Source organism: Pyrus communis, chromosome 10 (assembly GCF_963583255.1).
Source record: "Pyrus communis chromosome 10, drPyrComm1.1, whole genome shotgun sequence".
NCBI lineage: Eukaryota > Viridiplantae > Streptophyta > Magnoliopsida > Rosales > Rosaceae > Pyrus > Pyrus communis.
In genome coordinates, this window is record NC_084812.1 from 26911461 (window position 1) to 26937576 (window position 26116).

The 26116-nt window shown below is 38.8% G+C and overlaps 4 protein-coding genes across 11 annotated transcripts; 1 reads left to right on the top strand and 3 right to left on the bottom strand.

Moving 5' to 3' along the window:
• Positions 1-126: 126 nt before the first annotated feature.
• LOC137748787 (uncharacterized) lies at positions 127-787 on the bottom strand. Its single transcript, XM_068488973.1, has one exon. It carries the CDS (start codon positions 628-630, stop codon positions 316-318), a length of 315 nt encoding a protein of 104 aa, XP_068345074.1. The 5' UTR covers positions 631-787; the 3' UTR covers positions 127-315.
• A 955-nt stretch (positions 788-1742) lies between these two features.
• LOC137747488 (phosphoenolpyruvate carboxykinase (ATP)-like) lies at positions 1743-7354 on the top strand. 8 transcript variants are annotated; one of them, XM_068487604.1, is made up of 14 exons: positions 1768-2517; positions 2636-2721; positions 2877-3125; positions 3224-3318; positions 3437-3521; positions 4026-4079; positions 4190-4260; positions 4358-4531; positions 4663-4728; positions 4886-4932; positions 6177-6229; positions 6641-6705; positions 6911-7002; positions 7122-7354. In XM_068487604.1, the coding sequence occupies exons 5-10, from the start codon at positions 3445-3447 to the stop codon at positions 4894-4896; spliced, it is 453 nt and encodes a 150-aa protein (XP_068343705.1). In that variant the 5' UTR covers positions 1768-2517; positions 2636-2721; positions 2877-3125; positions 3224-3318; positions 3437-3444; the 3' UTR covers positions 4897-4932; positions 6177-6229; positions 6641-6705; positions 6911-7002; positions 7122-7354. The 8 variants fall into 8 exon arrangements, with proteins under 8 accessions (XP_068343712.1, XP_068343706.1, XP_068343705.1 ...); XM_068487608.1 differs by having other exon boundaries at positions 1769-2517; positions 3224-3315; positions 3435-3521; positions 7110-7354; XM_068487603.1 differs by having other exon boundaries at positions 1769-2517; positions 3224-3315; positions 3435-3521.
• A 402-nt stretch (positions 7355-7756) lies between these two features.
• On the bottom strand, positions 7757-11629 carry LOC137747487 (uncharacterized). Its single transcript, XM_068487602.1, has 2 exons — positions 10560-11629; positions 7757-8184 (listed from the first exon to the last, which is right to left on the bottom strand). The coding sequence occupies exons 1-2, from the start codon at positions 11599-11601 to the stop codon at positions 8174-8176; spliced, it is 1053 nt and encodes a 350-aa protein (XP_068343703.1). The 5' UTR covers positions 11602-11629; the 3' UTR covers positions 7757-8173.
• Positions 11630-25188: 13559 nt separating this feature from the next.
• On the bottom strand, positions 25189-26116 carry LOC137748207 (calmodulin-like protein 6). Its single transcript, XM_068488319.1, has one exon. The coding sequence runs from the start codon at positions 25974-25976 to the stop codon at positions 25521-25523; it is 456 nt and encodes a 151-aa protein (XP_068344420.1). The 5' UTR covers positions 25977-26116; the 3' UTR covers positions 25189-25520.

A 26116-nucleotide genomic window follows, 5' to 3' on the forward strand; every position in this document is an offset into this window, starting at 1 on the left:
ATCATAACAATTTTTCTCAATTTTCTTTTGCCCAGCTAGCTTGTAAGAGGAGATTTTAGATTATATTCTAGTGTACTCGCACGCGTTCACACACATGTATCAAAATTCATTCTAATTTTCAAAATATTGTCTCAAAATTCTAATACCAATATATACCCAGTATTACATATTACAAGGCATTTAACCAAAATAACAAATGAATAATCTCTCAACTCACAAACAAATTTAGTAGCTAGCCTAGAATATTAACAATCTTGTGTACAAAAGTAAATTTAAATCCAAATGGACTCACATATAAATATGTGCTTAATTTAATTAGGAGAATCGAGCGGTTGAGTTTTCTTGGCCACTACTTTTGCTGTTAGGGGAGTGCATCATCATCGTGTTCAAGTCCGTTGAGTTTGTTGAAGGAGAGAGCTCGCCGCCGGCGGGTAAGTCAGAAAGAGCAGCAAGCATCCGGCGAATACTAACAGAGCGAGCTGGTTTGAAGCTGTGGGACCTCGGGGTAGTTTTGGAGAAGATATTGGATGAGTTGGAAAGGATGAGATATACCAAGCCCTGAACAAGGATGAACATGCCTACCTTCACCAGCACATCTGCGAAGCTGCTTTCCATCATCATCAGCATCATATTTCCCAGAATAAATTAGACAAGTTTGATTGGGTGGAAGTGGACGAGTGAATGAATGAATGAATTGGATTCAATCAAAACTATATTGCCAAACAAGTATTCATAAATACATATATATAGAGATGGGATTATGGAGGGCGGGAGGGAAGGAGGAAGGGAGGGGAGGGGAAATGGAACATGGAAAACATGGCATGGGATGTTGGAAGGCAAGCAAGCCAACCTCTTTGACTTTGCCGTATCAATCTAGAACTTGTGCTTACGTGATTATTATGTTGACCATTTATTGCAAGTTGAAAAGTAAACCAGTAGCTGAGCTGTAAATATATGAATAAATGTTTGTTTGCAAGGAAGGGGAAGGGAAGGAGGCAACTAGTTTGAATTCGTTGTAGTGATTACTGCCACGGCTCTACCGTAAAATTAGCCACAACTTGAACTTGAACTTGAACTTGGTCCTTAGCAAAGCCAAGTTCTCTCCCTTTCACGCTTGACATTACTTTAGTCTAAAGAAGGAGGCGAAATTGCACTGTAGAAATGAACAGTGTTTTGGACCACATTTCAGTTTATTTACAGGATTGCCACTCGGTTGCTTTTAACACACTTTCGTTTTATTTACACAATTGCCACTCAGGCTTAAGAACTGATTTTCTACCGTTCGCTGCATTTCAGCTTTTGACTCGGGGAGAGCGGGGAGGGGGATATCACGGCTGACAGATTGGAGAGAGACGATGACTCCCATTTTTGACTCGGAGACAGCTGGGTGTCGCTGTGTCGAGCGGAGAGAGGGGGACAGAGCGACTACAGAGCAGGGAGACACAGGGCCTGCATTTCAGCTTTGACTTGGGGAGAGAGAGGGGAAGGGGACATCATGGCTGACGAATTTGAGAGAGATAATGGCTCCCATTTTTGACTCGGAGACAGCTGGGTGTCGCTGTGGCGAGCGGAGAGAGGGGGACAGAGAGACTACAGAGGAGGGAGACACAGGGCCTGACAGATTGGAGACGGATGGGTGCTACGGATTTGGACTGAGTGAGAGAAAGATTTTGCTAGCTCCTCTGCCAGGATCTATGGGATTTTCTCCCATTTTAGAGAGAGATACAGAGCGGAAAGCATGGGTGTGTGTATTCTTTAGGGTTGACAGGTTACGAATAGAGTCGGTGATGAGGGGATGCCTCAGGGACGAATGGCAGGGTCTGGCCTTCATTTCTGTAGCTCGAGAGCTTCGGTGAGATGAAGGAGAGGAGCAGGGAGATGGGCTTGAGTCGGCGAACGGCCGAAAAGATCTTCAGGGATTACAGTGATCGGAGAACCGACGCCGTCCACGATTTAACTAACGGTACTCCGATCTCTCTCTCTCTCTCTCACTCTCCTCCGTTTCTCTCTCTTAATTTCCTTTTGGTTTTGGAAATCTCTGACCTTTTGGGTGATGTTGTTTTCTCATGTGGACAGAGAGAGAGGTCGAGCAAGGTTTCGTCCATTTCGGTCAACTTGGGCTTCCCCCAACGTTTGGTAAGGTATCAATCTCTTCCTGGTTTTCACTTTGATTTTTTTTATGGAAGGTATGAGATTTCTTTAATCATACAATCAGCTTGCCCTTAATTATTCTTTCACTATATTTGACTGTTGTAGTCCTCAAATGACACAATAAAAATCCCAAGAAAAATTTTCTCACTCTGTAATTTCCCTCAGATCCCTCGCCGATCTCTTCTCTCGCCTATGTCGTCTTACTCCACTGTTCACGTCAGGAAGGCCCGTGCGTGGTTTTTTGGGTGGGGATTTCAGATTTCAAGGGGGAGAGAGGCTGTGCTTCATTTCAATTGGGCCAAGCCTCTATCTGCAAATCGAGGCCCCGGTGAAGCATAAGCATTACAGGCCTGCAGTAAATTCTAGGTCACCTCCTCCATCTCCGATAAGCTCTCCTATATACATAAGTATTAAAAGAACAATTTCCAATATTTAATTTCACCATTTTCTCACACTTCCAGTTGATTGTCCCTCGAATTTGCAGGGAAAGAAGAAGGAAGGAAATGCCGCGAGGTACGTCACCAGGTCACAAGCTGTCAAGCAGCTTCAAGTCAGTCTTCCCCTCTTCAGGTCTGTCTTTGGTATTCAAGTTGTAATTTCTGTATTTTCACATGATTTATGCAATTTATGTTAATCTAGGGTTTAGGGTTTGTGCATTATTCGGATTTATCGGTTGAATTATTGTATGATTGCTTAATATATGTGCATGTTGTTGGAAATTATAGAAAATTTTGTATTCTAAAGGGCGTGTTCCCTTGGGAGCTGAAGAAAAAGGTGAAAGGAAATCACCATACCTATTATTACTTGAAGGATGTTTCTTTCATTCAGCATGAACCGCTACTCGAGTAGTTGAGAGAGATAAAAGCATACGAAAGAAAAGTAAAGAGAGCCGATGCGAAGAAGAACAAGGAACGAGCTGCTCTCCTGAAAGAAAGAAGACCCACTTACAAATTAGATAGAATTATTTTGCAGAGGTTTGTTGGGTTTTTCTTACTGTTAAAAAATTAGTTGCATGTTTGTTATTGTATGTAGGGCCTCTGACAGTTGTTGTTTGGTATGTTTGGAATTGCAGATATCCAAAATTCGTTGATGCACTTAGAGATATAGACGACTGCCTCAGCTATTGAGGACAGAATTGATGTCAAACGCATTCATAACTGTCGACAGGTATATTTGAATTTTTCTAAAAAAAGGAGTTCTGAAGTATGAAATGATGCTTAGTTACTTCTAGGAGTTAATCGTTTCGTGGAATCTTCCCTTAATATTGGTGTTGCTTTCGTACCAGGTTGAGTCATGAATGACAAGCTTACATATCTTGGACTCATAAATTGCGTAAAGTCTTTGTATCTGTTAAGGGCATATATTATCAGGTTTGGTTATGTACTGTACACTGCTTATCAAATCTTCAACTGTGCATTTTATGTTATTGTGTTATTTGGGTATGAATTCTTCCGTTGTTTGTCCATGCAAGCAGAGGTTAAGGGGAAAAAAGTCATATGGTTGATCCCTCATCCTTTGCACCAAGTTTCGACTGATGATATTGATTATATTTCGTACTTTGTATTTCTTTTTGTCCGTTATCAACCTCTGTTCGATTCCGGAGTGGGAGTTTGATAAAGAATGTGACTTTGAGATGACAGAGTTTTTGAAATTGTGTTGTAGCCATGTGTGAAGCTAAATGATGCAACCTTTGATCCCTCCCATCTGAATAAAGCTAAATTTTTGTATTAAAATGTTATAATATTCAAATGTATACTAAGTTTCTCGGTAGCCAAAACAGACCCTTTACATGATTTTGTCTAGAATTCATTTAAAGATTTAAAATTTCTCTTCACTCTGTTAATGGGTTTGATTTTTCCCCATCTGTTTTGCAGTTTGAGTCTACTGAGTTCTGCGGATTCACTCAATTGCAATCATCTCTTCTGCAAGTAATCTCTACCTTCATTATTATTCGCATATGAATGTTAGGTTTTATTTAGATGTATTAATACTTGGAATGTGCTTGATCATATTGCCAGTGTTTGCTTATTTTTTACAGCATTTGCACCGTGAAGTCAATGAAATCGGGTTCCATTTGTCCAGTTTATAAAATTCCATATCGATGCAGAGGTATGAATCATGATAATTTTATGTGTGCAATGATCAATTGGCGATGATACATCAATCTTTTGTGTTTGTGTAACTGATCCTAGGATGTTTGTTGCAGGCACTGGGAAGACGACTCTGTCTACGGATCATAATCGGTATCTAATTGGATTTGATGAGCACTGCTGGAGCAACAATGGTGTGTCAAACATTGAAGGTGGTTGCTATGCCAAGTGCATTGATTTGTCAAAGAACTGGGAACCAGATATTTGGAATGCTATCAAATTTGGGACTGGTACTTAACATCATGATTTAATTGAACATTCTACTTTAAAAATGACAGTTAGCGCGAAATGTTTATGTTCTGTGTCATGATTGGAGTGATATTTCAAATTCTTATCAAATATGGTTGCAAGTGTTTGGCAGTTTTGGAGAATGTTGTGTTCGATGACCATAATCGAGAAGTTGATTACTCAGAGAAATCTGTTACTGGTAAGTAATTTAAATTTTGGGGTATTTAGTTGAAAGTTTTAATTTATAGTTTAGTTTAGTTTTTTATTTATTTATAATTTTGGTATTTTGTTTGTGTTTGATTATATTGAATTCGGATTTTAGTGAACTTATGTTTGGGCTTGATATTTTCCTACAGGTTGTGATTGAGGGAGCTTGAAATAGTAGTTGGATTTCATCGTCGTTGGTAAGGAAGACCTTCTCCCTCTCTCATTTCCATGCTAATCATTCCAATTTTCATTTTTGTGTCCAATTCTAAATTTTAGAATCAGGGTTTAGATTAGAACCATGTGTTACGCATTTGGGATTTTGAGTACAGTTAGTATTTCATATTTTCCCTCTTGTTTTTTTTTTAGAGATAATCAACTGTTATTAAGCTGTTTTGGTAGTGATTATAACTTCCTTTAGAAATAATGAATCAAGTGATAGAGAGATAAGCTAATCGAAACAGTTCAAATATGAAGGAAAAAATGTTTTGCTTTTTGAAGGTTTCAATTTTTTTGAAGTTTGGAGGCTTATATCAATCTATAACAATTGTTTGAATGGTTGTATCTAAGCATGCATTATACATTCAATTGAGCCGACGATGCATGTGTGCCAATGAATTTTGAAGAGTTCGGCTTGGTTTTCTCTCTTTGGTCTTTAACATGAAAGGTGAGGCACCTGTTCGTTGACTAATTGAGTCCCTTCTCCAAGTTTTTAGTATAGATTGGGTCGCTGTAATTTGCTTTTATGAGCACATCTGTGACTAAAGAAAATTTAAGCTGTCAAGTTCCCAAAATGTCTAAGGATATATCAAGTTTAACAAGTCACGAACTGTGATCAATCGAAATGCAGTGAAATTAGGGATTTTACACTAAAAAACTCAGTTAACTTTAGACCATAGGATTAGCATTTTGTTGCACATGTGAGTATCATTAACCTGCTCATTTTATTTTTCTGGATAAGAAACAAACTGTCATTGAAGGGAGAAGACACTGTACAAAAACAAAGTTTATGTAAGATTTATATACGTGAGATCTTTGCTGCCATAGTTTTTACTTGCTATATATATTTTGGGTCATAGTGGATAGCTGGGATAACCTCACAATAAGTATGTATTTTTCTTCTATATAATCAATTCTATAGCTGTTGTTTTTCCTGATCCATATTTGCATTCTACATGTTATCTTTGTGACTGGCTTATCAAGTCACTAAACAGCAAGCGGATGTGCTGTTTTTAATTTTAGTCAAATGGAACAAACTAATGGTCTAAGAGATTGCCTAAATGGATCCTAGAATAGTAAAAAATGCATAAAAGTTTGAAATAAATTGAGATCCAATATTATGAGTTGATTATCAGTACCATACATAAAACAAGGGAGTTCTTGATTCAAAGGTGAACCATTCCATGAAATTATGATATTCTGAACAATGAATTTGTGTTTTCCGTTAAACAAGAAGCTAAAGCGTAATCAAAGGATTTGTTGACCTATTGTGGAAGGTGAGATGCCAACTTTGTTTCCCAATGCTTATCTTTTATGGAAATTTTAATATTTTATATTTTGAAACTCTAAACTGATTGTCCTTCACGTGTTTTATGTAAATAGTGACATATCTATGCACAAATGATTACAATCAGTTCATCGAAATCTTGGTTATTTAAATTCTTAAGAGATGCCTACGTTGATTTGTGATTTTGTTGCCCTGTGTTTTACTTTGTTGGTTGGCAAGAAGCATGTTCAGTTGATTCAATTTATTCTTTTACTTTCTATGACAAAGCAATCCTTTGCAGTCCTTTGGTATCAAGGTTTTTTTTTTTCCGTATAAATCTGGTGCCCTACATGCAATTACATATGTGTGAGAGACTTTTTAAATTAGACGCACTACACACTTACGAATTTTATAACGTCAGATTCTCATTCAGTTGCTGTTTTAAATTTGGGCTTCCGTTTGGTTGAGCAATCTTTTCTCCAAAAGGTAACATTGTTTCTAATGCCTAATCAAATTTTGATTTCTTGGGTCATTACAATTTATGTAGTTTTGTAAAGAGAATTTTTTTTACAAGTGCAAACAACTGCCAGATTTTATTTTGAATTCTGAATATGCCAATAGAACCATATAATTATGATAGTTGGGCAGTTACCGTAAATCTTTTTGTGACGTTTTTTAATGGATATATTAGGGGATGGACAGAAGTCCCCGGCAGCAATCTCTTTGTGATCATTGCTGGGATAATATCTTGGTCATTTTGAGTTCAGATTCAGCTAGCATGTGGTAAGCGTTTCTTTTCCGATTACTTTCATTTGTTTATTTGTGAATCATTAACTTTTTTAGGAATAATGAATGTCACAATTGCTGATAAATTGATACTTTGTTCGGAGCTTGAATTGTAGATTTGTGCAAGCTATCCATATATGGATCAATGCTATGGACTCTTCTCAACTTATGGACCTCAAATTTCAGTGCGTCTTCCATCATTTATCCTACCTGACTATGTATGGAGCTATTACATTTGCAATCATATTAATTCCTTGAAAACAATATTTATATTTCTCTGTAAACTGCTAATTTTGTAATATACTATCGTTTCCTTGCTGGTACATTAAAATGAAAATATGAAAAGTAGCCTCAATCTTCTGAGGGAGAGAGGTGTTGGGTGCCTGAGACGAGGGGTTTCAGGTTAGGGAACCAAAACGTTCAGTTTCGTCCTATTCATTGTACAATGTATTTTCATGTCAGCTCAGTTGAATGTATATAAAAACGAAGCTGCATATCTTACTAACTTCATTCACTCATTTATCCCTCTTTTCATTTATGATTGTGTTAAATTTATTCAGGTAAAATGTATAATATTCATGCAATTTAAGGTGATGCATTCAAGTCCCGCAGCAACGCGCGCAGACACATTTTCTAGTGAAACATAATTGACTTGACCATTCCTTTTTAACGGTTTTTCTCCATTCATATCACATTTCTAATGGAAAAATTGGAAATCGTCAAATCCAAACAGTCATCCATTCACCTTTTTCAATCATCCTCTTAGCCAAAAAACATACTAGCACATTTAATTCTAAGAGGCTTAGGCTCGGAAAATCTAAAGAATAAAGGAAAAGAAGAAGACAGAAACAAAAAAAAAAAGGCGGCGGCCACAATATAGAGCCGTGGATTGTTAAAACAGAAGTTGCGTTCCTGGGTGGATAAGCTGCTTCACGTCCACAACACACATCACCACAGGCACCTCACAAACTCCACCGCTTCAAAACAACTTTGATTTCATGCATCACCAAACCAAAGAGGCGGACAATCCTTCCATTTATTAACTGAAAATTGAACCCCAAGCTCTGAAAGGGGGAGATGGGGACAGTTGACCTACACCAAGGAACAATCCTCTGCAGATTTACACTTGAGTTTTATCAAGACAATCAACATTCCTCAAACACTTCTGCTATAAATTCCCTGCATTCACTTGTTCAAATAGATACATTAGTTAAATCTACAAACTACAACACTTGCTCTTTTAGCTTTTCAAATTTGATAAAATGTATCTCAGGTGACATAAATAGTAATCCCCACTCAGGCCATCACCATTTATGCATAGAAAGCTAGGCTGGATATGTTCCGAAAGATTCCCCATGCAGACAATTTCAATGTCTTGTTTTTTACTGGAGTAAAACTACTACAATAATAAAGCAAAATAAAGAAAACAAGATTTCGCCCCAACTTCAGGCTGCACTTGCCAGAACCTTGAAAGTGGTACACGAGGCAACTTATGTTACCTTGAATATACTAATCCCAAATTCTGAATATGTCCTGTTAGAAAATCCTCCCAGTACAGACTTCAATATATAAACACACGAACCACAATGACGGGTAGAAATTTGTTGATTGCAAAAAGAATAGCCAAGTGTGATAGAGGCAAAATGGAAAAGACTAGCTCATTAAAATGAAAAATGATATAACTATCCGGCACTTGTGGTTTAAGTATAGTAGCACTCATAAAACTAAAATATGGATGCCAAATCAGTATAAGGTGGGCGGAAAAATAGTACAGGTGGGTGGGCAACTAGGCATAGTTGCACTACTAAACCCAAGCAAAATAAAATGGCTTTAGTAAACCCTTAAACCAAGGCCTTTCTAAATGGCCGATGACATTAACTTTCTCCTAACAATCCAAGAGCATATCAGACCACAAAAGTGTACTCCAAGCTGTTCAAGGTTCTTAGCAATCTAATAGGAGCCTAAACTCATGCCCTGCCTCAGCAAGAAATCCGATAGGCACAGGACAGGCCTCAGTGGGGGACCAGCAGGTCATGGAATCCCACATTGAGGGAGGAGTTTCAAAAAAATAATTTACTATATATGTGATTGTGAACAGAAAAAGAAATGTGAAAAAAGCATTCTTGGTCATTGTAAAGAGGTCCTTTTTTTCAAAAGAGAAAGGTGCAAAATATTACGAAATGCAATCCATCAAATTCCAAATTTTCCATGGTTTTCTAGTAGAGTTATTTCTTCAACTCTACAGATATAATTTCCCCCTACAACTTCTCAATTTGGAGGTTACCTGAATCTTCTTCCCATGTTAAACCAGTACATTAGTATATGTTCCCAGTATGCTTATCCAATGATCAGAATTTTTACCATGTAATCTCCCTAGGCTTAAGGTTCAACTTTTGAAACTCAATAAAATATTTCTTTTATAAGTTTAATTTTTTTTTCTTTTTGACCAATTGTCATTTCTTAATGATGTAGATTTCTTTACAAGTCTCTAGGACAGACCCTGTAAAGGCATCCCAAAGGAAAAAGAAAGTAAACAGACTAGACCATTGACCACTGATCATAGGTTTCAGCCATGATAAATTGGGCATTATAGTACTAACAAGTTACAAAGCTAAAGAAGGGAGCATCTAGGAAACAGCTTGAAGAAGAATAACACTCAAGCCACCCACACAAAACAGTCAAAATGAGCTCAACTGGCAGTCGCAGAGACTTGACTTCACTGGAAGCATAATCTTTGGTATGATCTAAAATGGAACCCAGGAAAATGTTGTCCATACCCATGCATAATATTGTTTACCATTGTATTCTAACCCTACAACACAGTAATCCTGCATAAAAATCAACTCTTTTCTAGTTTTAATCATAGCTTTATAATTTATAAACACCAATACACCAGTAATGTTAATTACTTAAAAGGCCAATGATTTTTGCTTCTCTATATCCAAGAATCTCAATGTAGTATAGTAAATCGTGGAGGAAACTGTTGGAAACTATCTAAAACAATAATGTTCTCATTGATATGAATATGAGTCTTTGGTAGCCAACGAACTAGCAACGCTCACTAAATTTTATTCCTTTAAAAGTATTGTAAAATTTTAGATGCAATGTAGTGAATGGGTGTATGTATCTCCAATTGTCCATGTTAAGACTGTTGAGAATGAATGCTAATAAGAGGTTGGGCTACTCCTCATATTGCCAATGTGTTTTATGGTGGAACCTCAACTTTCTTCAAAGACTTGTCTGAAACGGTGGCTTTGTTTTTTGGAACTGCTAATTACGACTAGAAGATATGCACATGCTTGCTGAAAGCTATAAGACCGTTGATTTGTTTGATTAGTAAAGTACAGAGCAGAAAGCAATCAAAGAAACTCAGTAAGCTGAAAGAAGAAGCTGGGTGTTGAGAGACATGAGAGAGATTGATGATATGAGAATGCAAGCAAAGGGCAATGCAATTCACAACTTAATACAATACAACACACATACAGCAGAGAGCAGACAACAACAATATAAGATTTGATTAACGACAAAGATAATGAAAAGGAAAGCAAACCAACCGTTGAAAGAAGTATCGGCATTGGCATTGAAATTGGGGGCTGCAGCAGGACCCAAATGTGCTTGGTTGGCCATGTGTCTTCCACCGGCCGAAATGTAGTTGAGACGGAGACTGGTTCCATAGGAGGAGGAGGACCCATATTCCGTAAACCAATCGTTGAGGTCCTCGTCGTGGTCATTGTCGAAGTTGAAGCGCAAGGGGGTATGGTGGCCAAGCTGAAGCTGGTGGTGCTGAGTTTCGGTGGGGAGCTGGAAGCGGCAGAGAGGGCAAGAGCTGTGGGAAGAGAGCCATGGGAGAATGCAGTGGGGGTGGTACAGATGGTTGCAAGGAAGCTGCTTGGCGTCGACGGAGTGGTGAAATTGCTCCTTGCAGACGGCGCAGAGGAGAAGAGGGTCACGATCGAGCATGGAGGAGGTGATCTTAAGGGTGGGGATGGAGTCGACAGAGGCCCTGGAGGCAGGGAGGGAGGAAGAGGGAACGGAGGAGGAAGAGGCGGTGGCAGAAGGGAGGAGGTCGTCGTGGTTGATGGGGTGGGTGGAGAGGTGGTGGATGAGTCGATGGAGGAATGGGCTGTTGAGGAGGTAGTTATCGCTGTGGGGATGTGGCTGGTGTGGTGGCGGTTGGAGGATGAGGGAGTCGTGCTGAAGAGAATCAGAATCCATGAGCTCCAAGAGGTCGCTGAAGCAGTGAGGGCAGAGAAGAGTGTCCCTCTGCCTCTCCCTCTCCCTCTCCCGGGAAAAAGAAGCGGGCAAAGGCAGGAGGCTCACGCTCATGTCGCACTCGTGGCACCAGAACGTCTGCTGATGGTGATCATCCATAATCTGATATTCACCAATTTTTGGTAATTTTTTCTGGCAATTTTTGGAAAATGCAGAGGAAGGAAGAGGAGGGAGGAGGCGGCCAGGGACGTCCCACTCACCACCAGGCAGCAGTGCAGTGGGGACTACTTCTTGGATCTTCCTTTGGATTTGGGCTTGCTGATATGAGGGCATTCTCGTCATTACGTTTTTCCTCCCACCTAACCCGAGTTCCCTCAAATCCATTGGAAGTAGAGGGGATTTTCCAGTGTTTCTGAACACGAGCAAATGTGTCAAATATCAATTATGGATATTTGAAAAAAATAATTTTGTTAAAACTCAAAATTTTAAGTTTTAATCTCACTCGTATACTTAGTCCTATGGTTTAATGGTATTCTTCCTCACTTGTAAGTAAGAGATCGATTCTCGCCAAAAGCAAAGTTGAACCATTTTATTTTGGTAAGCCCGCTATAAGGCTTAAACCCACTCCCCCACTCCCTTAGTGTAGATAATATCTTTTGTTACAAAAAAAGAAAAAAAAGAAAAAAAAAAAAAAGGGTTTTAAACTCACTCTTAAGCTTCTTCAATCATTGGGCTAAAATATATTTTGGATCAATTTTTTTTTTTTTTTGGGGAAAATTTGACCCGGAAAATAAGTCAAGGTTAGTTATTGAGACCCAGTTGATGACATCGTTGGCCACTTGAGGAAAAACCAACAACTAATTTTTTTTATTGGATGACCCTCGTGGTTGTCCGTTGGTTCAACCAATGGTCCAACTTCAATTTTAAAAAATAAAAATAATAAATACATTTAATCCAACCGTTGAGATTGAAATTGCACAAATCTAACAGCAAAAATTAAATTCAACGGTTAAAACAATTAAAAAATTATTTAAATTAAAATTCACCCATGAACTATAAATACCTATGTTATTGTTCAAACAATTCTTCTTCTTTTTTTCTTTCTATGCACCTATGTATTTGTGTTTACGAATGGGTTATGTTGTGCGGTTTATCTTGTTCTTTCATGTGGTGCATATGTCACATCTCGGCCCGGGGCGGATCACTTCTCGGGCCCGCTCCACCACCGTAGCATGATATTGTCCGCTTCGGGCTTACCATTCCCTCACGGTTTTGTTTTTGGGAACTCACGAGCAACTTCCCAGTGGGTCACCCATCATGGGATTGCTCTAGCCCCATTCTCGCTTAACTTCGGAGTTCTTACGGAACCCGAAGCCAGTGAGCTCCCAAAAGACCTCGCGCTAGGTAGGGATGAGAATATACATTTAAGGATCACTCCCCTGGGTGATGTGGGATGTCACAATCCACCCCCCTTAGGGGCCCGACGTTCTCGTCGGCACACCACAGCCAGGGTTAGGCTTTGATACCAATTTGTCACATCTCGGCCAGGGGTGAATCACTTCCCTGGCCCGCTCCACCACCGTAGCATAGTCCGCTTTGGGCTTACCATTCCCTCACGGTTTTGTTTTTGGGAACTCACGAGCAACTTCTTAGTGGGTCATCCATCATGGGATTGCTCTAGCCCCCTTCTCGCTTAACTTCGGAGTTCCTACGGAACCCGAAACCAGTGAGCTCTCAAAAGGCCTCGCGCTAGGTAGGGATGAGAATATACATTTAAGGATCACTCGCGATATTGTCCGCTTTGGGCTTACCATTCCCTCACGGTTTTATTTTTGGGAACTCACGAGCAACTTCCCAGTGGATCACCCATCCTACGGAACCTGAAGCCAGTGAGCTCCCAAAAGGCCTCGCGCTAGGTAAGGATAGGCATATACATTTAAGGATCACTCCCCTGGGCGATGTGGGATGTCACAGCATATGTGTAAGAATAAGGTAAGGTTAGTAATTTTCATTATTTATCAAAATTTAAATATTTTTAGGTTAAATGTTCATCAAAATAAATTAGGATAATCTATATAAATTGTACTTTTCAAAAAAGTTACCAAAAACATCAGAGTAAAATTATTATTTAATCATCTCGGGCTAAAATTTTAATCCAAAACATTAGAGGAGAAAAACTATTTCTACGTTAGAACCTAAATTTTATGGGCTAAAAATTTAAGTTTTAAACCCGATCATTGGAGTTAGTCTTATATAATAACATATGACATATCGCCTGTATTCCAGCACATTGAAAAATCTCTGTGAAGGTAGGCACGTTTCATGTTACTTTGTTTGTATTACAAGTCAATGCTCTTCGAGATTGTTTATGTAGTAAGCATATTTGTTAATAACTAAACTTTTTTCTAGAAGTGGTTTCATTAGAAACACGCTGGAGTTGAAGTGCCTTGGAAAAAAAGTATATGATATTTGTTTCTTCAAAAAAGTATATATATGATCAAAAGCACTTTCAATTTTTTATGTAACATGAAACCAAAAGAATTTATACTTATTAGAAAGCGTTTGTAATTTTTCAGAAACAATTACAAGCATGACAAATGATGTATAGGAAAGCTTATTCCAAAAGACTATGATACATGTGTAAGAAAGTATTGAGAATAAATCTCACACTGATGCGAAAAGGGACATTACATGTGCTTATAAGTAATTGGGTTACTTCCTATACTGCCAATTGTTGCGGGTGTGGAGCCTAAAATAATCCCAAATATTCTAAAGGTGACATATGAACTTTTTCTCTAGAAAGACAAGATTGCCCTTGTTAAATGGGTAGGCTTCTCATATACTCTCATGCGCAGCTCACACCCCTGAAAGTCCCTGCAGCTGAATACGATTGCCCACAACTCACTTACCATTGGCAAGGAAAAGTCAAAACATTAAAATAAGGATTAATTACCCAAATCCTATCTTTAATACATCCTAATTGAAGATTGACTCCATTTAAGTAAGTAATCCCTATTTAAATCAATTAAGGATACTTACTTCATTATCTCAAGATATTATTTCCTATTTAATATCTTGAGAATATTTCTCCATAAAACCTTGGCCAATAGGATGCCGCCATGTGTAGGGTAAGACCCTACCACTATGGCCGCCCTCTCCTCCTATATATTCCCCAAATTCTACCAATTTTTGGTAAACTTTTGCTACCCCTAAAAGCCCTAAACACTGTACTCTTCTAAGAGAAACTAACTTAGGCATCGAAGATCCATTGGCCTAACTCCCCCATCTCACGGGCTCGTGAGGCTTAGGTCCTTGATCAAAGGTGTTGATTATTTTGCAGATACATTTTCGTCAAAACTAGAGACAACGAAAATTTGCATTGACAACGAGTTCTCCAATTTAGTGTCTGCTTTATATCTCCCCCGCGTCAGCAACCCAGACAGTCACCCATGGTAGCAAGCTCCATTCCACCAACGGCTACTCTTACTCTTACGCCATCTCTAACTAAAATAGCTAAATATAGCCCCGTCCATAATTATAACTCTGCAAAATGTTATTTTTAAATGAATAGTATCATGTTATACTCATATACCACATCCTCCAACTTAAAGGGCTAAACATAACTCCCTTAATAATTTATTAGTTTTAAGTTTATATTTTAAGTTTATTAATTAATTTAATTAAACTACATTTGGAAGTTTTTAAATTTAGCCGTTGAATTTGAATCAATTATTGCAACTGAGGAGCTCACCCCCCCTCCCAACAACAAAAAAGGGCTAAGAGGTGGGCTACATATGGCCAGCTTGATGCTTATTTGGCCAAATAAGTGGCCTAGTGGGCTACATAGAATTATAGCTCAGCTTTCGGTTGGAGATGACCTTACTTACCGTCAGCAAAGCCTCTCCCATCTTCAAATTATAACTTTCCTTGATAACAAGAGGTAGGCAAAGGTCTAGTTAGTGTGCCTGTGATTGGGATGCTAAGAGTAATTCCAGTGTGTAAGGGCTTCCTATGGCAATTGGCAATTGAATCCCCTCGAGTGAATAGTAACTACCTTTAATGAACAGTAATTGCCTTTTGCATCTCCACCTCTAAACTAAATAGCCATGACAATAGGCAATAAAATATTACTATTTTTTATTTTATAAAATAATAAAAATTTTAAATTTAAATTTTGAATAAAATTTTTAACCAATCTCGTCACACCATGTGTCATTATTCGAAAGTACCATTTTTGTGAATAGATTTCAATAAGATTTTTAATCAATTTCATCACGCGACATGTCCTTACCTATTTAGAATCGTTAAAAATATTGAAATGTGGTATAAGGTGGGAGAAAATGGTAACATATTTATAAAAAAAAATTATAATTCTTTTTTAAAACTTTCTTTGGATTTTTAATTAGTTTTTTTTTTAATTATTAACTTAATTAATTTGGACCGTCGTATTACAAAAAAAATCTAACAGTCCAAAATAAGACACATGGGCACCCAAACATTTATGATTTTTTTCTTTTTCTAATTTTTTTTAAAGCCTAAAAAATTGGACCGTTGATCGAGAAATTAAACGGTCCAGATTCAAAGTGATTGAGTGAGGCTGACATGCGAGCCCCATCGTCTAAAAATATGCCTGAGAAGTGCCCCCACGCGCCTGACGCAAATTTTTTATAACGTGGCTGATGTCAACATCACTCCCTCTTAGGCACTTGGGCCTTGAACTCCCGCCTACCCTTTCCCACGGGTTTCCTCTTAGCTCAATTGCCCGAATGGGCTGGAGCTAGTTTGGGAAGGGATTAGATTGCAAATGGAGCTTGCCCACAGGGCAAAAGAGCACACTGGAAGTGCTCTAAAGAGGGTTCATGATAATTATGAAATTCTAATCTATTATATTCAGAGTATGATAGGTCAAATCCTAGATATACTATATTGTTAGGATTTAAGATTTAATTTATAGGAGATGAAGCTTTGCGGTGTTACATCCCACATTGCCCAGAGGAGTGGATCCTCTAAGCCTTATATATATATATATATATATATATATATATATATATATATATATATATATATATATATATATATATATATATTCCCATCTCTACCTAGCACGAGGCTTTTTGGGAGCTCACTCGCTTCGGGTTCTGTAGGAATTCCGAAGTTAAGTGAGTTCGCGCGAGAGTATTTCTAGGATGGGTGACCTACTGGGAAGTTCTCGTGTGAGTTCCCAAGACAAAATTGTGAGGGCGTGGTTGGGGCTCAAAGAGGACAATATCGTGCTACGGTGGAGTCAAGCCTTGGATGTAACAATTTGGTATCAGAGCCAATCCCTGGCCAGATGTGTGCCGACGAGGAATGGATCCTCTAAGCCTTATATGTATATTCTCATCTCTACCTAGCACGAGGCCTTTTGAGAGCTTACTGGCTTCGGATTTCGCAGGAACTCCGAAGTTAAGTGAGTTCGTGCGAGAGCATTTCCAGGATGTGTCACATCCTAGCCCGGGGCGGATCACTTCCAGGGACCGCTCCACCACCGTAGCACGATATTGTCCTCTTTGGGATTACCATTCCCTCACGATTTTGTTTTTGGGAACTCACGAGCAATTTCCCAGTGGGTCACCCATCATGAGATTGCTCAAGCCCCCTTCTCGCTTAACTTTGGAGTTCCTAAGGAACCCAAAGCCAGTGAGCTCCCAAAAGGCCTCGTGCTAGGTAAGGATAGGAATATACATATAAGGATCACTCCCCTGGGTGATGTGGGATGTCACAATCCACCCGCTTAGGGGCCCGACGTCTTCGTCGGCACACCACGGCCAGGGTTAGGCTCTGATACCAATTTGTCACAGCTTGGCCCGGGGCAGATCACTTCCCGGGACCGCTCCACCACCGTAGCACGATATTGTCCGCTTTGGGCTTACCATTCCCTCACGGTTTTATTTTTGGGAACTCACGAGCAACTTGCCAGTGGGTCACCCATCATGGGATTGCTCAAGCCCTCTTTTCGCTTAACTTCGGAGTTCCTAAGGAACCCGAAGCCGGTGAGCTCCCAAAAGGCCTCGTGTTAGGTAAGGATGGGAATATACATATAAGGATCACTTCCTTGGGTGATGTGGGATGTCACAGGATGGGTGACCCACCGGGAAGTTCTCATGTGAGTTCCCAAAAACAAAACTGTGTGAGTTCCTAAAAACAAAACCGTGTGTGAGTTCCTAAAAACAAAACCGTGAGGGCGTGGTCGGGGCCCAAAGCGGACAATATCGTGCTACGGTGAAGTCGAGCCCAGGATGTGGTGGGCGCCCGGGCTGGGATGTGACATGCGGACTGCGAGGATTCTCTCCTTTCATCTTTCCATCCTCTTCCATCACCTTTTCTCACATTCTCTATTTTGTCTTTCTCTTTCTATAAAAAATTAATATAAGATGCTGGCGTGGCTTAACCGTGATAGTTCAAATAGGAGGAAAGGGAAGGGGAGGGAAAAAAAGATGGGAGAGAATCTTACTTCGTCAGGGATGTTGTTAGTGACGTAAAGGTGGTTGGCGTTTGGGTCAAGGTCGAGGTTGCTGTCGGAGTATGTGTGGATATCGATGGGCAATAGTTTTCCCTGTTTTGATTTTAGTTTTGATTTTTCAATTTTATTAATAGTTAACAGAGTTAAGTTTGAGGTTAAGTGATTGGACACATCAAGAAATAAGTAAAGAGACATGAACGAGATACCAAATTGGGGACAACAGACCCTTAGTCATTGCCAATTAGTTTAATGGTGGAACCTCAACTTTCTTTATGGTATCATAGTAGGTTGTCCCATTGTTTGGACCCGATTTTACAATATCGGCCCGAGCAATTGAGACCGTTGAATGAGCGGGTTCTAGATTGTTGGATTTCATATTTTTCTAGATATTACTATTAGATTTTCGTAGTAATTATCTATGAAATATATTTTTGGAAGCAAAGGAGATAAATTCCAGTTCGAATTGCTACACTTACATGATGATTGGTTTGAAAGCTAACGTGGCGGGTTAAGAGACTATTTTCCATGCATTTCATGCATAAGATAATAGTTGGAAATGGAGACAAAAGATGGCAAAGGTGGATAAGGGCCGAATTTGCTCGGAACTAAACCATGCATGCAGGTTATCTCGGTAATGGTGGTATCTGATGATTACCAAAAGATAATTGGAATGGCAATGGGTGTGATCATATGGGTTTTGAAGAGATAAAAATTGGTAAAGAATGAAAGAATATTCTTTTGTTTTCATATCTGATCAAAATAACAGTGTGCATGCAGATTGAATGTTTGTCAGATAATAGAATAAGGAAATAAAGATGAGAATAAATAGTCAAAGGATGGGGTTGCATGCAGGTGTGTGGGTCTAAGTTTGAGATGATGCGATTTCATTGGTGCATAAGGCTCCAAGAAAGCTTTGAAGCTTTAATCATGTGGAAGGCTTTACAGTTTTGAAGTTTTCAACATTATCTTTAAGAAATTGGGAGATATATGCTTTGAATTATCTTGGAGAAAGTGAACGGCAGAGAGATATGATGCGCAAAACTTGAGATAAAGTTTGAATACAGGATGATGTTCCCTATTGTTGGATTGTTGATTGGACTCTACAAACACCATCAGGTCGTGCCAAGCAGATATCCAACCTTATAAATACAAGACTCAGTGTATTGTTCAGGACCCCTTAAAATCAACACACAAATTGCCTTGTGCAAAGCTTCTCAACAACCTTGAGATTTTTTCCTTTTCCCTTTTCTTCTCACCAACACATCTTCAGTTTGGATAAACAGCACTGTGAAGGCAATTGGCGACATCTTCAGTTTGCATAGGCATCACTGGTGCCGTAGAATCAACCGACCGAGGAGCACCTTCAGTTTGGATAGATAGCATTGCTTTGAGGCCAACTAATTATTTATCCAAGTCTCGGTTAAGAAGGATTTTCGAGTCTTTGTTGGCAGAGGTCATCTCATCAGCCTTCTCGGCGAAGTGAGGTGTTACTAAGTTACTAGGCTCAGCACATTGAAAACAGAGTTTTGTTTTATGATTGGATATTCACAAGTACATTTCATTGATCGGCATTCCGACGGCCGAACCACATTTACGATCAAGACATTTATCTCTTTCGAGTATTTGTGTCCATGTAGTCTGGTACCAGTTTAGCGTACTTATATTCTCACGAATATAATTACTGAAACCAAACCCGATGCCGACGATTTATGAACTTTGCAACACTAGCAACCTTGTCTTCAGGAAGTTATAACTAAAGAAAGGTTACCAGAACAAGGAAGTGAAAAATAATGCACCACAATAAGAGGGATGGAGAGAAAAATGAGGTCTGATCTAAAACAGAAAATAATTAAGATAGAGAACACACTTGATTTTAAGGGTATTGGATTGATATGTAGCACCAATATATGTTAGAGTAGCAAGGAAAACAAAGGCAGGATGGGACGGGGGCCATTTTGGTCCATTAGTGGCTACGCCGTGTTGTATGTCACACGATTTGTATTGTTCACGTGGACTTTAAAATTCATAAACGTGACGAGTATGTGGAGAATAAATCTCACATTAAGAGCAACTCCAGCGTTGGAGCCCTCCCCCCAGGCTATGCACTATTCAATCCACCTAATGAACAGTGACTGCCCTTAATGAATAGTAATAGTCCTGGCAATAGCATTTGCATCTCCACCGTTACACTTCAATAGCCCTGGCAATAGGCAATAAAATATTAGTATTTTTTTTATTTATAAAATAATACAAAATAATTTTAATTGTAATATCGGATAAGATTTTTAATCGTTCTCGTTGCGCTACGTGTCATTATCCGAAGTATTATTAAATAATACAAAATAATTTTATTTGTAATTTCGGATAAGATTTTTAATTGTTGTCGTTGCGCCACTTGTCATAAAATCCGAAAAGACAATTATTGGGGATGTATTTCCGATAAATGTTTTAATCGTACTCGTTATGCCACGTGTCATTATCCGAAAATACAATTATTGGTGATGGATTCCTGATAAGATTATTAACCAATCACGTCGCGTCACGTGTCATAATCTGTTCACAATCTTTGAGGATAGATTTCCATCAGATTTTTAACGAACGACGGCATGCCACGTGTCATAATCTGTTCACAATCTTTGAGGATAGATTTCCATCAGATTTGTAACGAATGATGGCATGCCACGTGGCATTATGTACAACCTAATCCTTTCTAAATCCTCCATATAATCCACCATCCATCCTCACAAATCTCACACCAATTTTCTCAAGATCTCTATCATTATTCATAGTTTCTGCTTCCTTCTTCACAAAAATCTGTATCATTATTCATAGTTTCTGTTTCTTTCTTACAATGTCTTCTTCTTCCTCAAGGATGATGTGGGAACTCGATAAAGAAGAAGAAGAATTGTTTAACCAATAAGAAGCAATGTTCAATCACCAGGGGCCAAAAAATAAGAGGGAAGAGGATGAGGAACGTAGGAGAGATGATGAAGTAAGAATGGGCAGAGCCTCACATTCCCGTCGAGTCGTCCAAGCTATGGGTCAGATCTGCAGGCCCAACCGTTCCAGAAACCTTGATAGAAGCAGGCAACGACAAGGTATGGAACTGTTGGATGATTATTTTGTTCCTAATAGTACATTCCCTGATACGTACTTTAGACGTCGTTTTAGAATGGAACGACATTTGTTCAACAAAATCATGATTGCTGTTTGGAACCATGATTCTTACTTTGTGCAAAAGAAAGATGATTTTGGTGCTATGGGTCTACTGCCTGAGCAAAAAATTACTGCTGCCTTGCGGATGCTTGCATATGGAGCATCTGCAGACCAAGTGGATGAGATAACGAGGATGGGAAATCAACCATTCTTGAGTCCCTGATGAGGTTTTGCGAAGCAATCAAATCTATCTACACCGCTGAGTACATTCGCAAACTTACAAACATGGACTTGGAACGGCTGTTGAAGAAGACTGAGATGCGTGGTTTTCCTGGGATGATTGGAAGCATTGATTGTATGCACTGGACGTGGAAAAACTGTCTAAGTGCATGGCAAGGCGCTAATGGGGACAAAAAATGAGCAAAAAGTATTATTCTGGAGGCGGTGGCATCTTTTGATACATGGATTTGGCACGCCTTTTTCAGGGTCCCGAGAGCTCAAAATAACATCAACGTCCTTACCCAATCCCCAGTATTCAACGATGTCCTGCAAGGAAAGGCACCAAAAGTCACGTATGAGGTCAACGGACATATGTACGACGGGCCATACTACCTAGCTGACGGCATTTACCCGTGATGGTCAACATTTGTCAAAACAGTGCCACGTCGGCGAAGTGCAAAGGAAAAACACTTTGCAAGCTGTCAAGAGGGGTGCAGGAAGGATGTGGAGCATTGTTTCGGTATCCTCCAAGCTCGCTGGGCGATCGTCAGGGGTGCTGCCAGATTGTTTGATGTAGAGTCGCTTTGATCCATCATGATGACGTGCATCATTCTTCACAACATGATTGTGGAATATGAGTACGATTATGAAGCCGTTGATGAATATGAGCCAGACACGATGAACAATTCAAGAACACGTATATATTGTGCTCATGACGCCACCGATGAGCCCATGCAACATGAGCCATTACAAAGGGATGGACGTAACAATGAAAGGCTCATTCAACGATATACTGCATTTCAAATGCCAGACATGCACAATGCCTGACAAATTGACTTGATAGAGCACTAGTGGGCATTGAAACAAGCTGAAGATAATTAAGTTTATTTAGTGTGTTTTTTTGAATTTGGTATGTTTATGTTATTTTATTTGGTGTGTTTTATTATTTGGTATGTTTATGTAATTTTTTTAGTGAGTTTTTAATTATTCCGTATGCTTATGTAATTTTATTTGGTGTGTTTTTGTCATTTCAATAAATATTCTCTTAGTATAAATAACTTACCAAATTAATTTGAATAAATATTCAATAAATTGGAAACAACATAAATAATACAAACAATAAATAATAAATTACAACCCAAAGTGATTGGAAAATTATGGGCTCCGATTACAAAAAGTACTCTATTCATCATCACTTAACCAATTTGTGGTGCTAGGATGATCTTCTCTTGTGGTGCTAGGACCACATTGGCTTGCTATCGCTTCTCTTGCACACCTCCTTCACACCACGTCCGCTGTCTTTGACTTCCAAAAAAATTTAGAATTTGGAGACTTCCCTTCTAAAGGCGTGTTCATAATCTCATGATCTCGTTGAGCCCGTCTTTCTTCTCTAATATGTTCCCTTTCTTGCCTAAGTAGCTCTCTTTCTCTCTCATTAGCCTGAAATTCTCTCTCAATAGCTGCAGCTTTTGCGTCCTCTCTAACCTTATCAGCCTCATATTTCGCTAGTTCCCTCACCAAAGTCAATTCACCTTGGCAAGTAAGTTCTTCCATGAACTTTGCATAATCATTCTTGGAAGCACTCCCTTTTCTCTTTGAAGCCTTCTTACCTTGAGGCCTAATTGGATAACGGGTCGAACCCGATGCTTGTTCAGGGAGGGGCGTTTCAGGCACTTCTTCTGCATCATCTTCATGAACATGCGAGACATGATCGGGTGTAGAGTGTAAATGGGTGCTGTTCATGTGCACTTCTGGACCAACTGGCACAACTCTAAATTTAGGACAATCTTTGACAATATTCCAACATTCCCACCGGTTGAATGATTTATTTTTGCTTTTGGTTTTGGCAGTGTACCAATCTTGTGCTTGAAGTTCCTACACAATGTGGGAGAAGAAATAATTATAATAAAAATAAGCATCAAATAAATAATACAAACAACATAATAATAATGTAAGTAGGTAACAAATAAATAATACAAACAATAAATAATAAATTATGTAGGTAACAAATAAATAATACAAACAAATAATTATAATGTAAATTTGGGTATCGAATAAATAATATATTGTTACCTGATCCGAGTAATTTTCCCCACTTCGAATATTACTACTAGCTTGTGACAAGGCGTCTCTCCACGTACTAAACGATTGGCTAAGTAATTTTCAACGACTGGACATCGATTCTTTGGTTCTTTGCCCACCAATTTTCTCAAGATAATTGGTATGAATAAGACTCCACATTTCTCGCAATTGCATCTCATTAACCATAAGCGAACTATGAGTAACTTCAACCCAGCTAGTACACAACGCAACATCTTCAATAAGCGACCAATTCGTACCTGCACCAGTGGTCATTTTGTTGAAAAAAAATGGATTCAAACTTTGAGACAAAGAAAGGAATGTGATTGAAAGTAGTTGAGAAAATATGAAATTGTTGTGTAAGGTAGATGATAATGAGAAGGTATTTATAGAAAAGTAAAAAGAATTTTTTTAAAAAAAATTTCAGATTTTTTTTTGAATTTTTTTGAATTTTTTACAATTTTTTTTAAATTTTTATTCAATTAAATAATCTCTGCCGTTGGATATAAAAAAATATGAATTCCAACACTCTAGATTGTGCCACGTGTCACAATGGTAACTTTTCTTAATTTGAAAACTATTTTTTCTTTTATTTTTTTATTTATAAAGCATATTAATATCCACCGTTGATCTCAGATCGAATGGTGGATATTAAATAAGACTTTTATTTTTTTTGACCGTTGAGATCGAATGGTCCAAATTAAATAACTGTTGAGATCGAACAGACCGTGGGAAGCCACGTGGCTTCCCAACGGTAACTGAAAAAGTTTTTTTTTTTTTTTTTTTTTTTTTCTGATTTTGTGTCGGCGACGCGCCCCCACGCGCGAGTGGGGTGCACGCGCCTGACACAAAAAAAATTAAATAATGCCTGATGCCAGGCTGACGTCAACGCTAACGTCACATGGCCTCAGGCTCTCGGGCTGGCAATTCTGCATGGGCCCGGAGCTCGGGCCTCCACCTTCACTCGGGTTTGCCCACGCTGGAGCTAGTCCACGGGGCCTCAGGCCCCTGTTCTGTCCCCTGTCCCCAGAGCATTTGCCCACACTGGGCTTCCTCTAATGAGATAATGAACCTTGCATAAGCTTATAAATAATTAAACTACTATCTATATTATCAATTATTTTATAATAAAACCTTAATTTTCTTCAAAAAATTTCTTTCAATGACTTTGAGATAATAAATTACTTGAGATATACCGCTACAACGACATTTCAAAGGATAATACTAAAGAGATTAAATTTATAGATAAAATATTATAAATTAAATAATATGGAAGTTGATAATTAGATTATTATCTTAATAAAACATACTCATTCTTATTAGGGACTTATCATTAAATTTACAAATTTTATCTACAAAATCAGCCTCTCAGCGTTTTACATATATAAAAGTTTCTTGTATCCAATCCATACCATCTCAGTTTCTTTCTCACCTAGAAGGTTTCTTAAGTCGAGTCTCAACCTAACTATCCTAGAGCTGGAAACATGTTTGATATATCGTCACTCGAACCAGCCCTGTCCTGTCAGTTCAAATATCCCCCACTTTCACTTCTACCTCCTACTCCTGACCTTCATTTCTTAATTATTAATTAATCTAGTATTACACACTTTTCTTTTACTTGAAAAACAATCAACATTTGTCATTCAATAGTAATATTTATCTTTACTTGTAAGTGAGAAATTTTAAGTTTGAATTTCGTGAATGACGAATTTGATGTCAAATTAAATTATCTATTATGTAATTTAGCTAAACTTCCTCCTCATTCTAGTATAAAATATATCGTTGTACTAAAAAAAAAAAAATTCAACATTTGACTTGGGCACATTTTATATTGTCCCATTCATTGGCTTGTTTGGTAGATCTAATGAAGATGTTGCCTACGCCATTTTATGGGGAATAAAACATAAAATGAATATTGTGATATTTTAAACTTGTTTCAAAGAAATGTCAATGGTTTGTTGAGATCCCTTTATAATTTATATATTACTCACAACTTAAAATGGTACACTAATGGGTTATCAAAATGTTATATATTAAGGACAATAACATTTGAATCCCAATCTCGTAATTTGATATCATCATCAATTTTATCATCCAGCAATATATAACAAAACATAAGGCCAATGAACAATGGAGAGTAGGACTAACATTCAATTTATTTATGATTATTTGTTAAAAAAAAAAATTATTTATGATTACGATCGATGACTTTCAGGTTTCTTATTAAGAGGAAAACTTTTGAAAGAAAAGATAAAGGACAAGAACAGAGGAACACTAAGCTAGACTAGAGCCATGCCAGCACTCACACGTGGCACAAGGCCAGCAAGTCTAGCTAGAAACTAGAAGCCTACAAGCCAGCAGCGCCAGTGCCGGCGGAGGAGATTGAGTGAGAGGCCTTGGCAGTCTCCAGATCTGCTGCTTTCTTGAGCAAGTTCTGGTCGTCGTCCTCCAGAACCATCTGGATGGGGGAGGAGCCCAGCCCGTCGGCGATGGCCAGCATAATCTTCTTCATCTCCTCCCTGAACTCTTCCAGATCCACCGTCCCACTCTGGTCGCTGTCGAACTTGTCGAATATGGAGTCGTACAGCTGCGTCAGCTGCTCCGGCGGGGTGGCCACGTCGATGCCGAAGTGGGCCTCGATGAGCCTGAGGGACTCGAAGGCTTTGCGGAGCTCCGGCCGGGAGAGGACGCCGTCGCTGTTGAGGTCGAGGGCGGCAAACTGGTCGTCGACGCTCTTCTTGAACTGGGCCTCGTCACTCACGAAGTCCCTCACAGTGCTTCCGTCGATTATCACCACTCCCATCGATGATTGATTCAGTGATTGTGTTGTGAAATTCAAATTAAGATGTGATTGTTTGGTGTTGGTGTTGGTGTTGTTTGTGTTTATTGATGGTGGAGATGGTCCATGGATGAAGGAGAAGGATAATATATGGATTGGTGGGC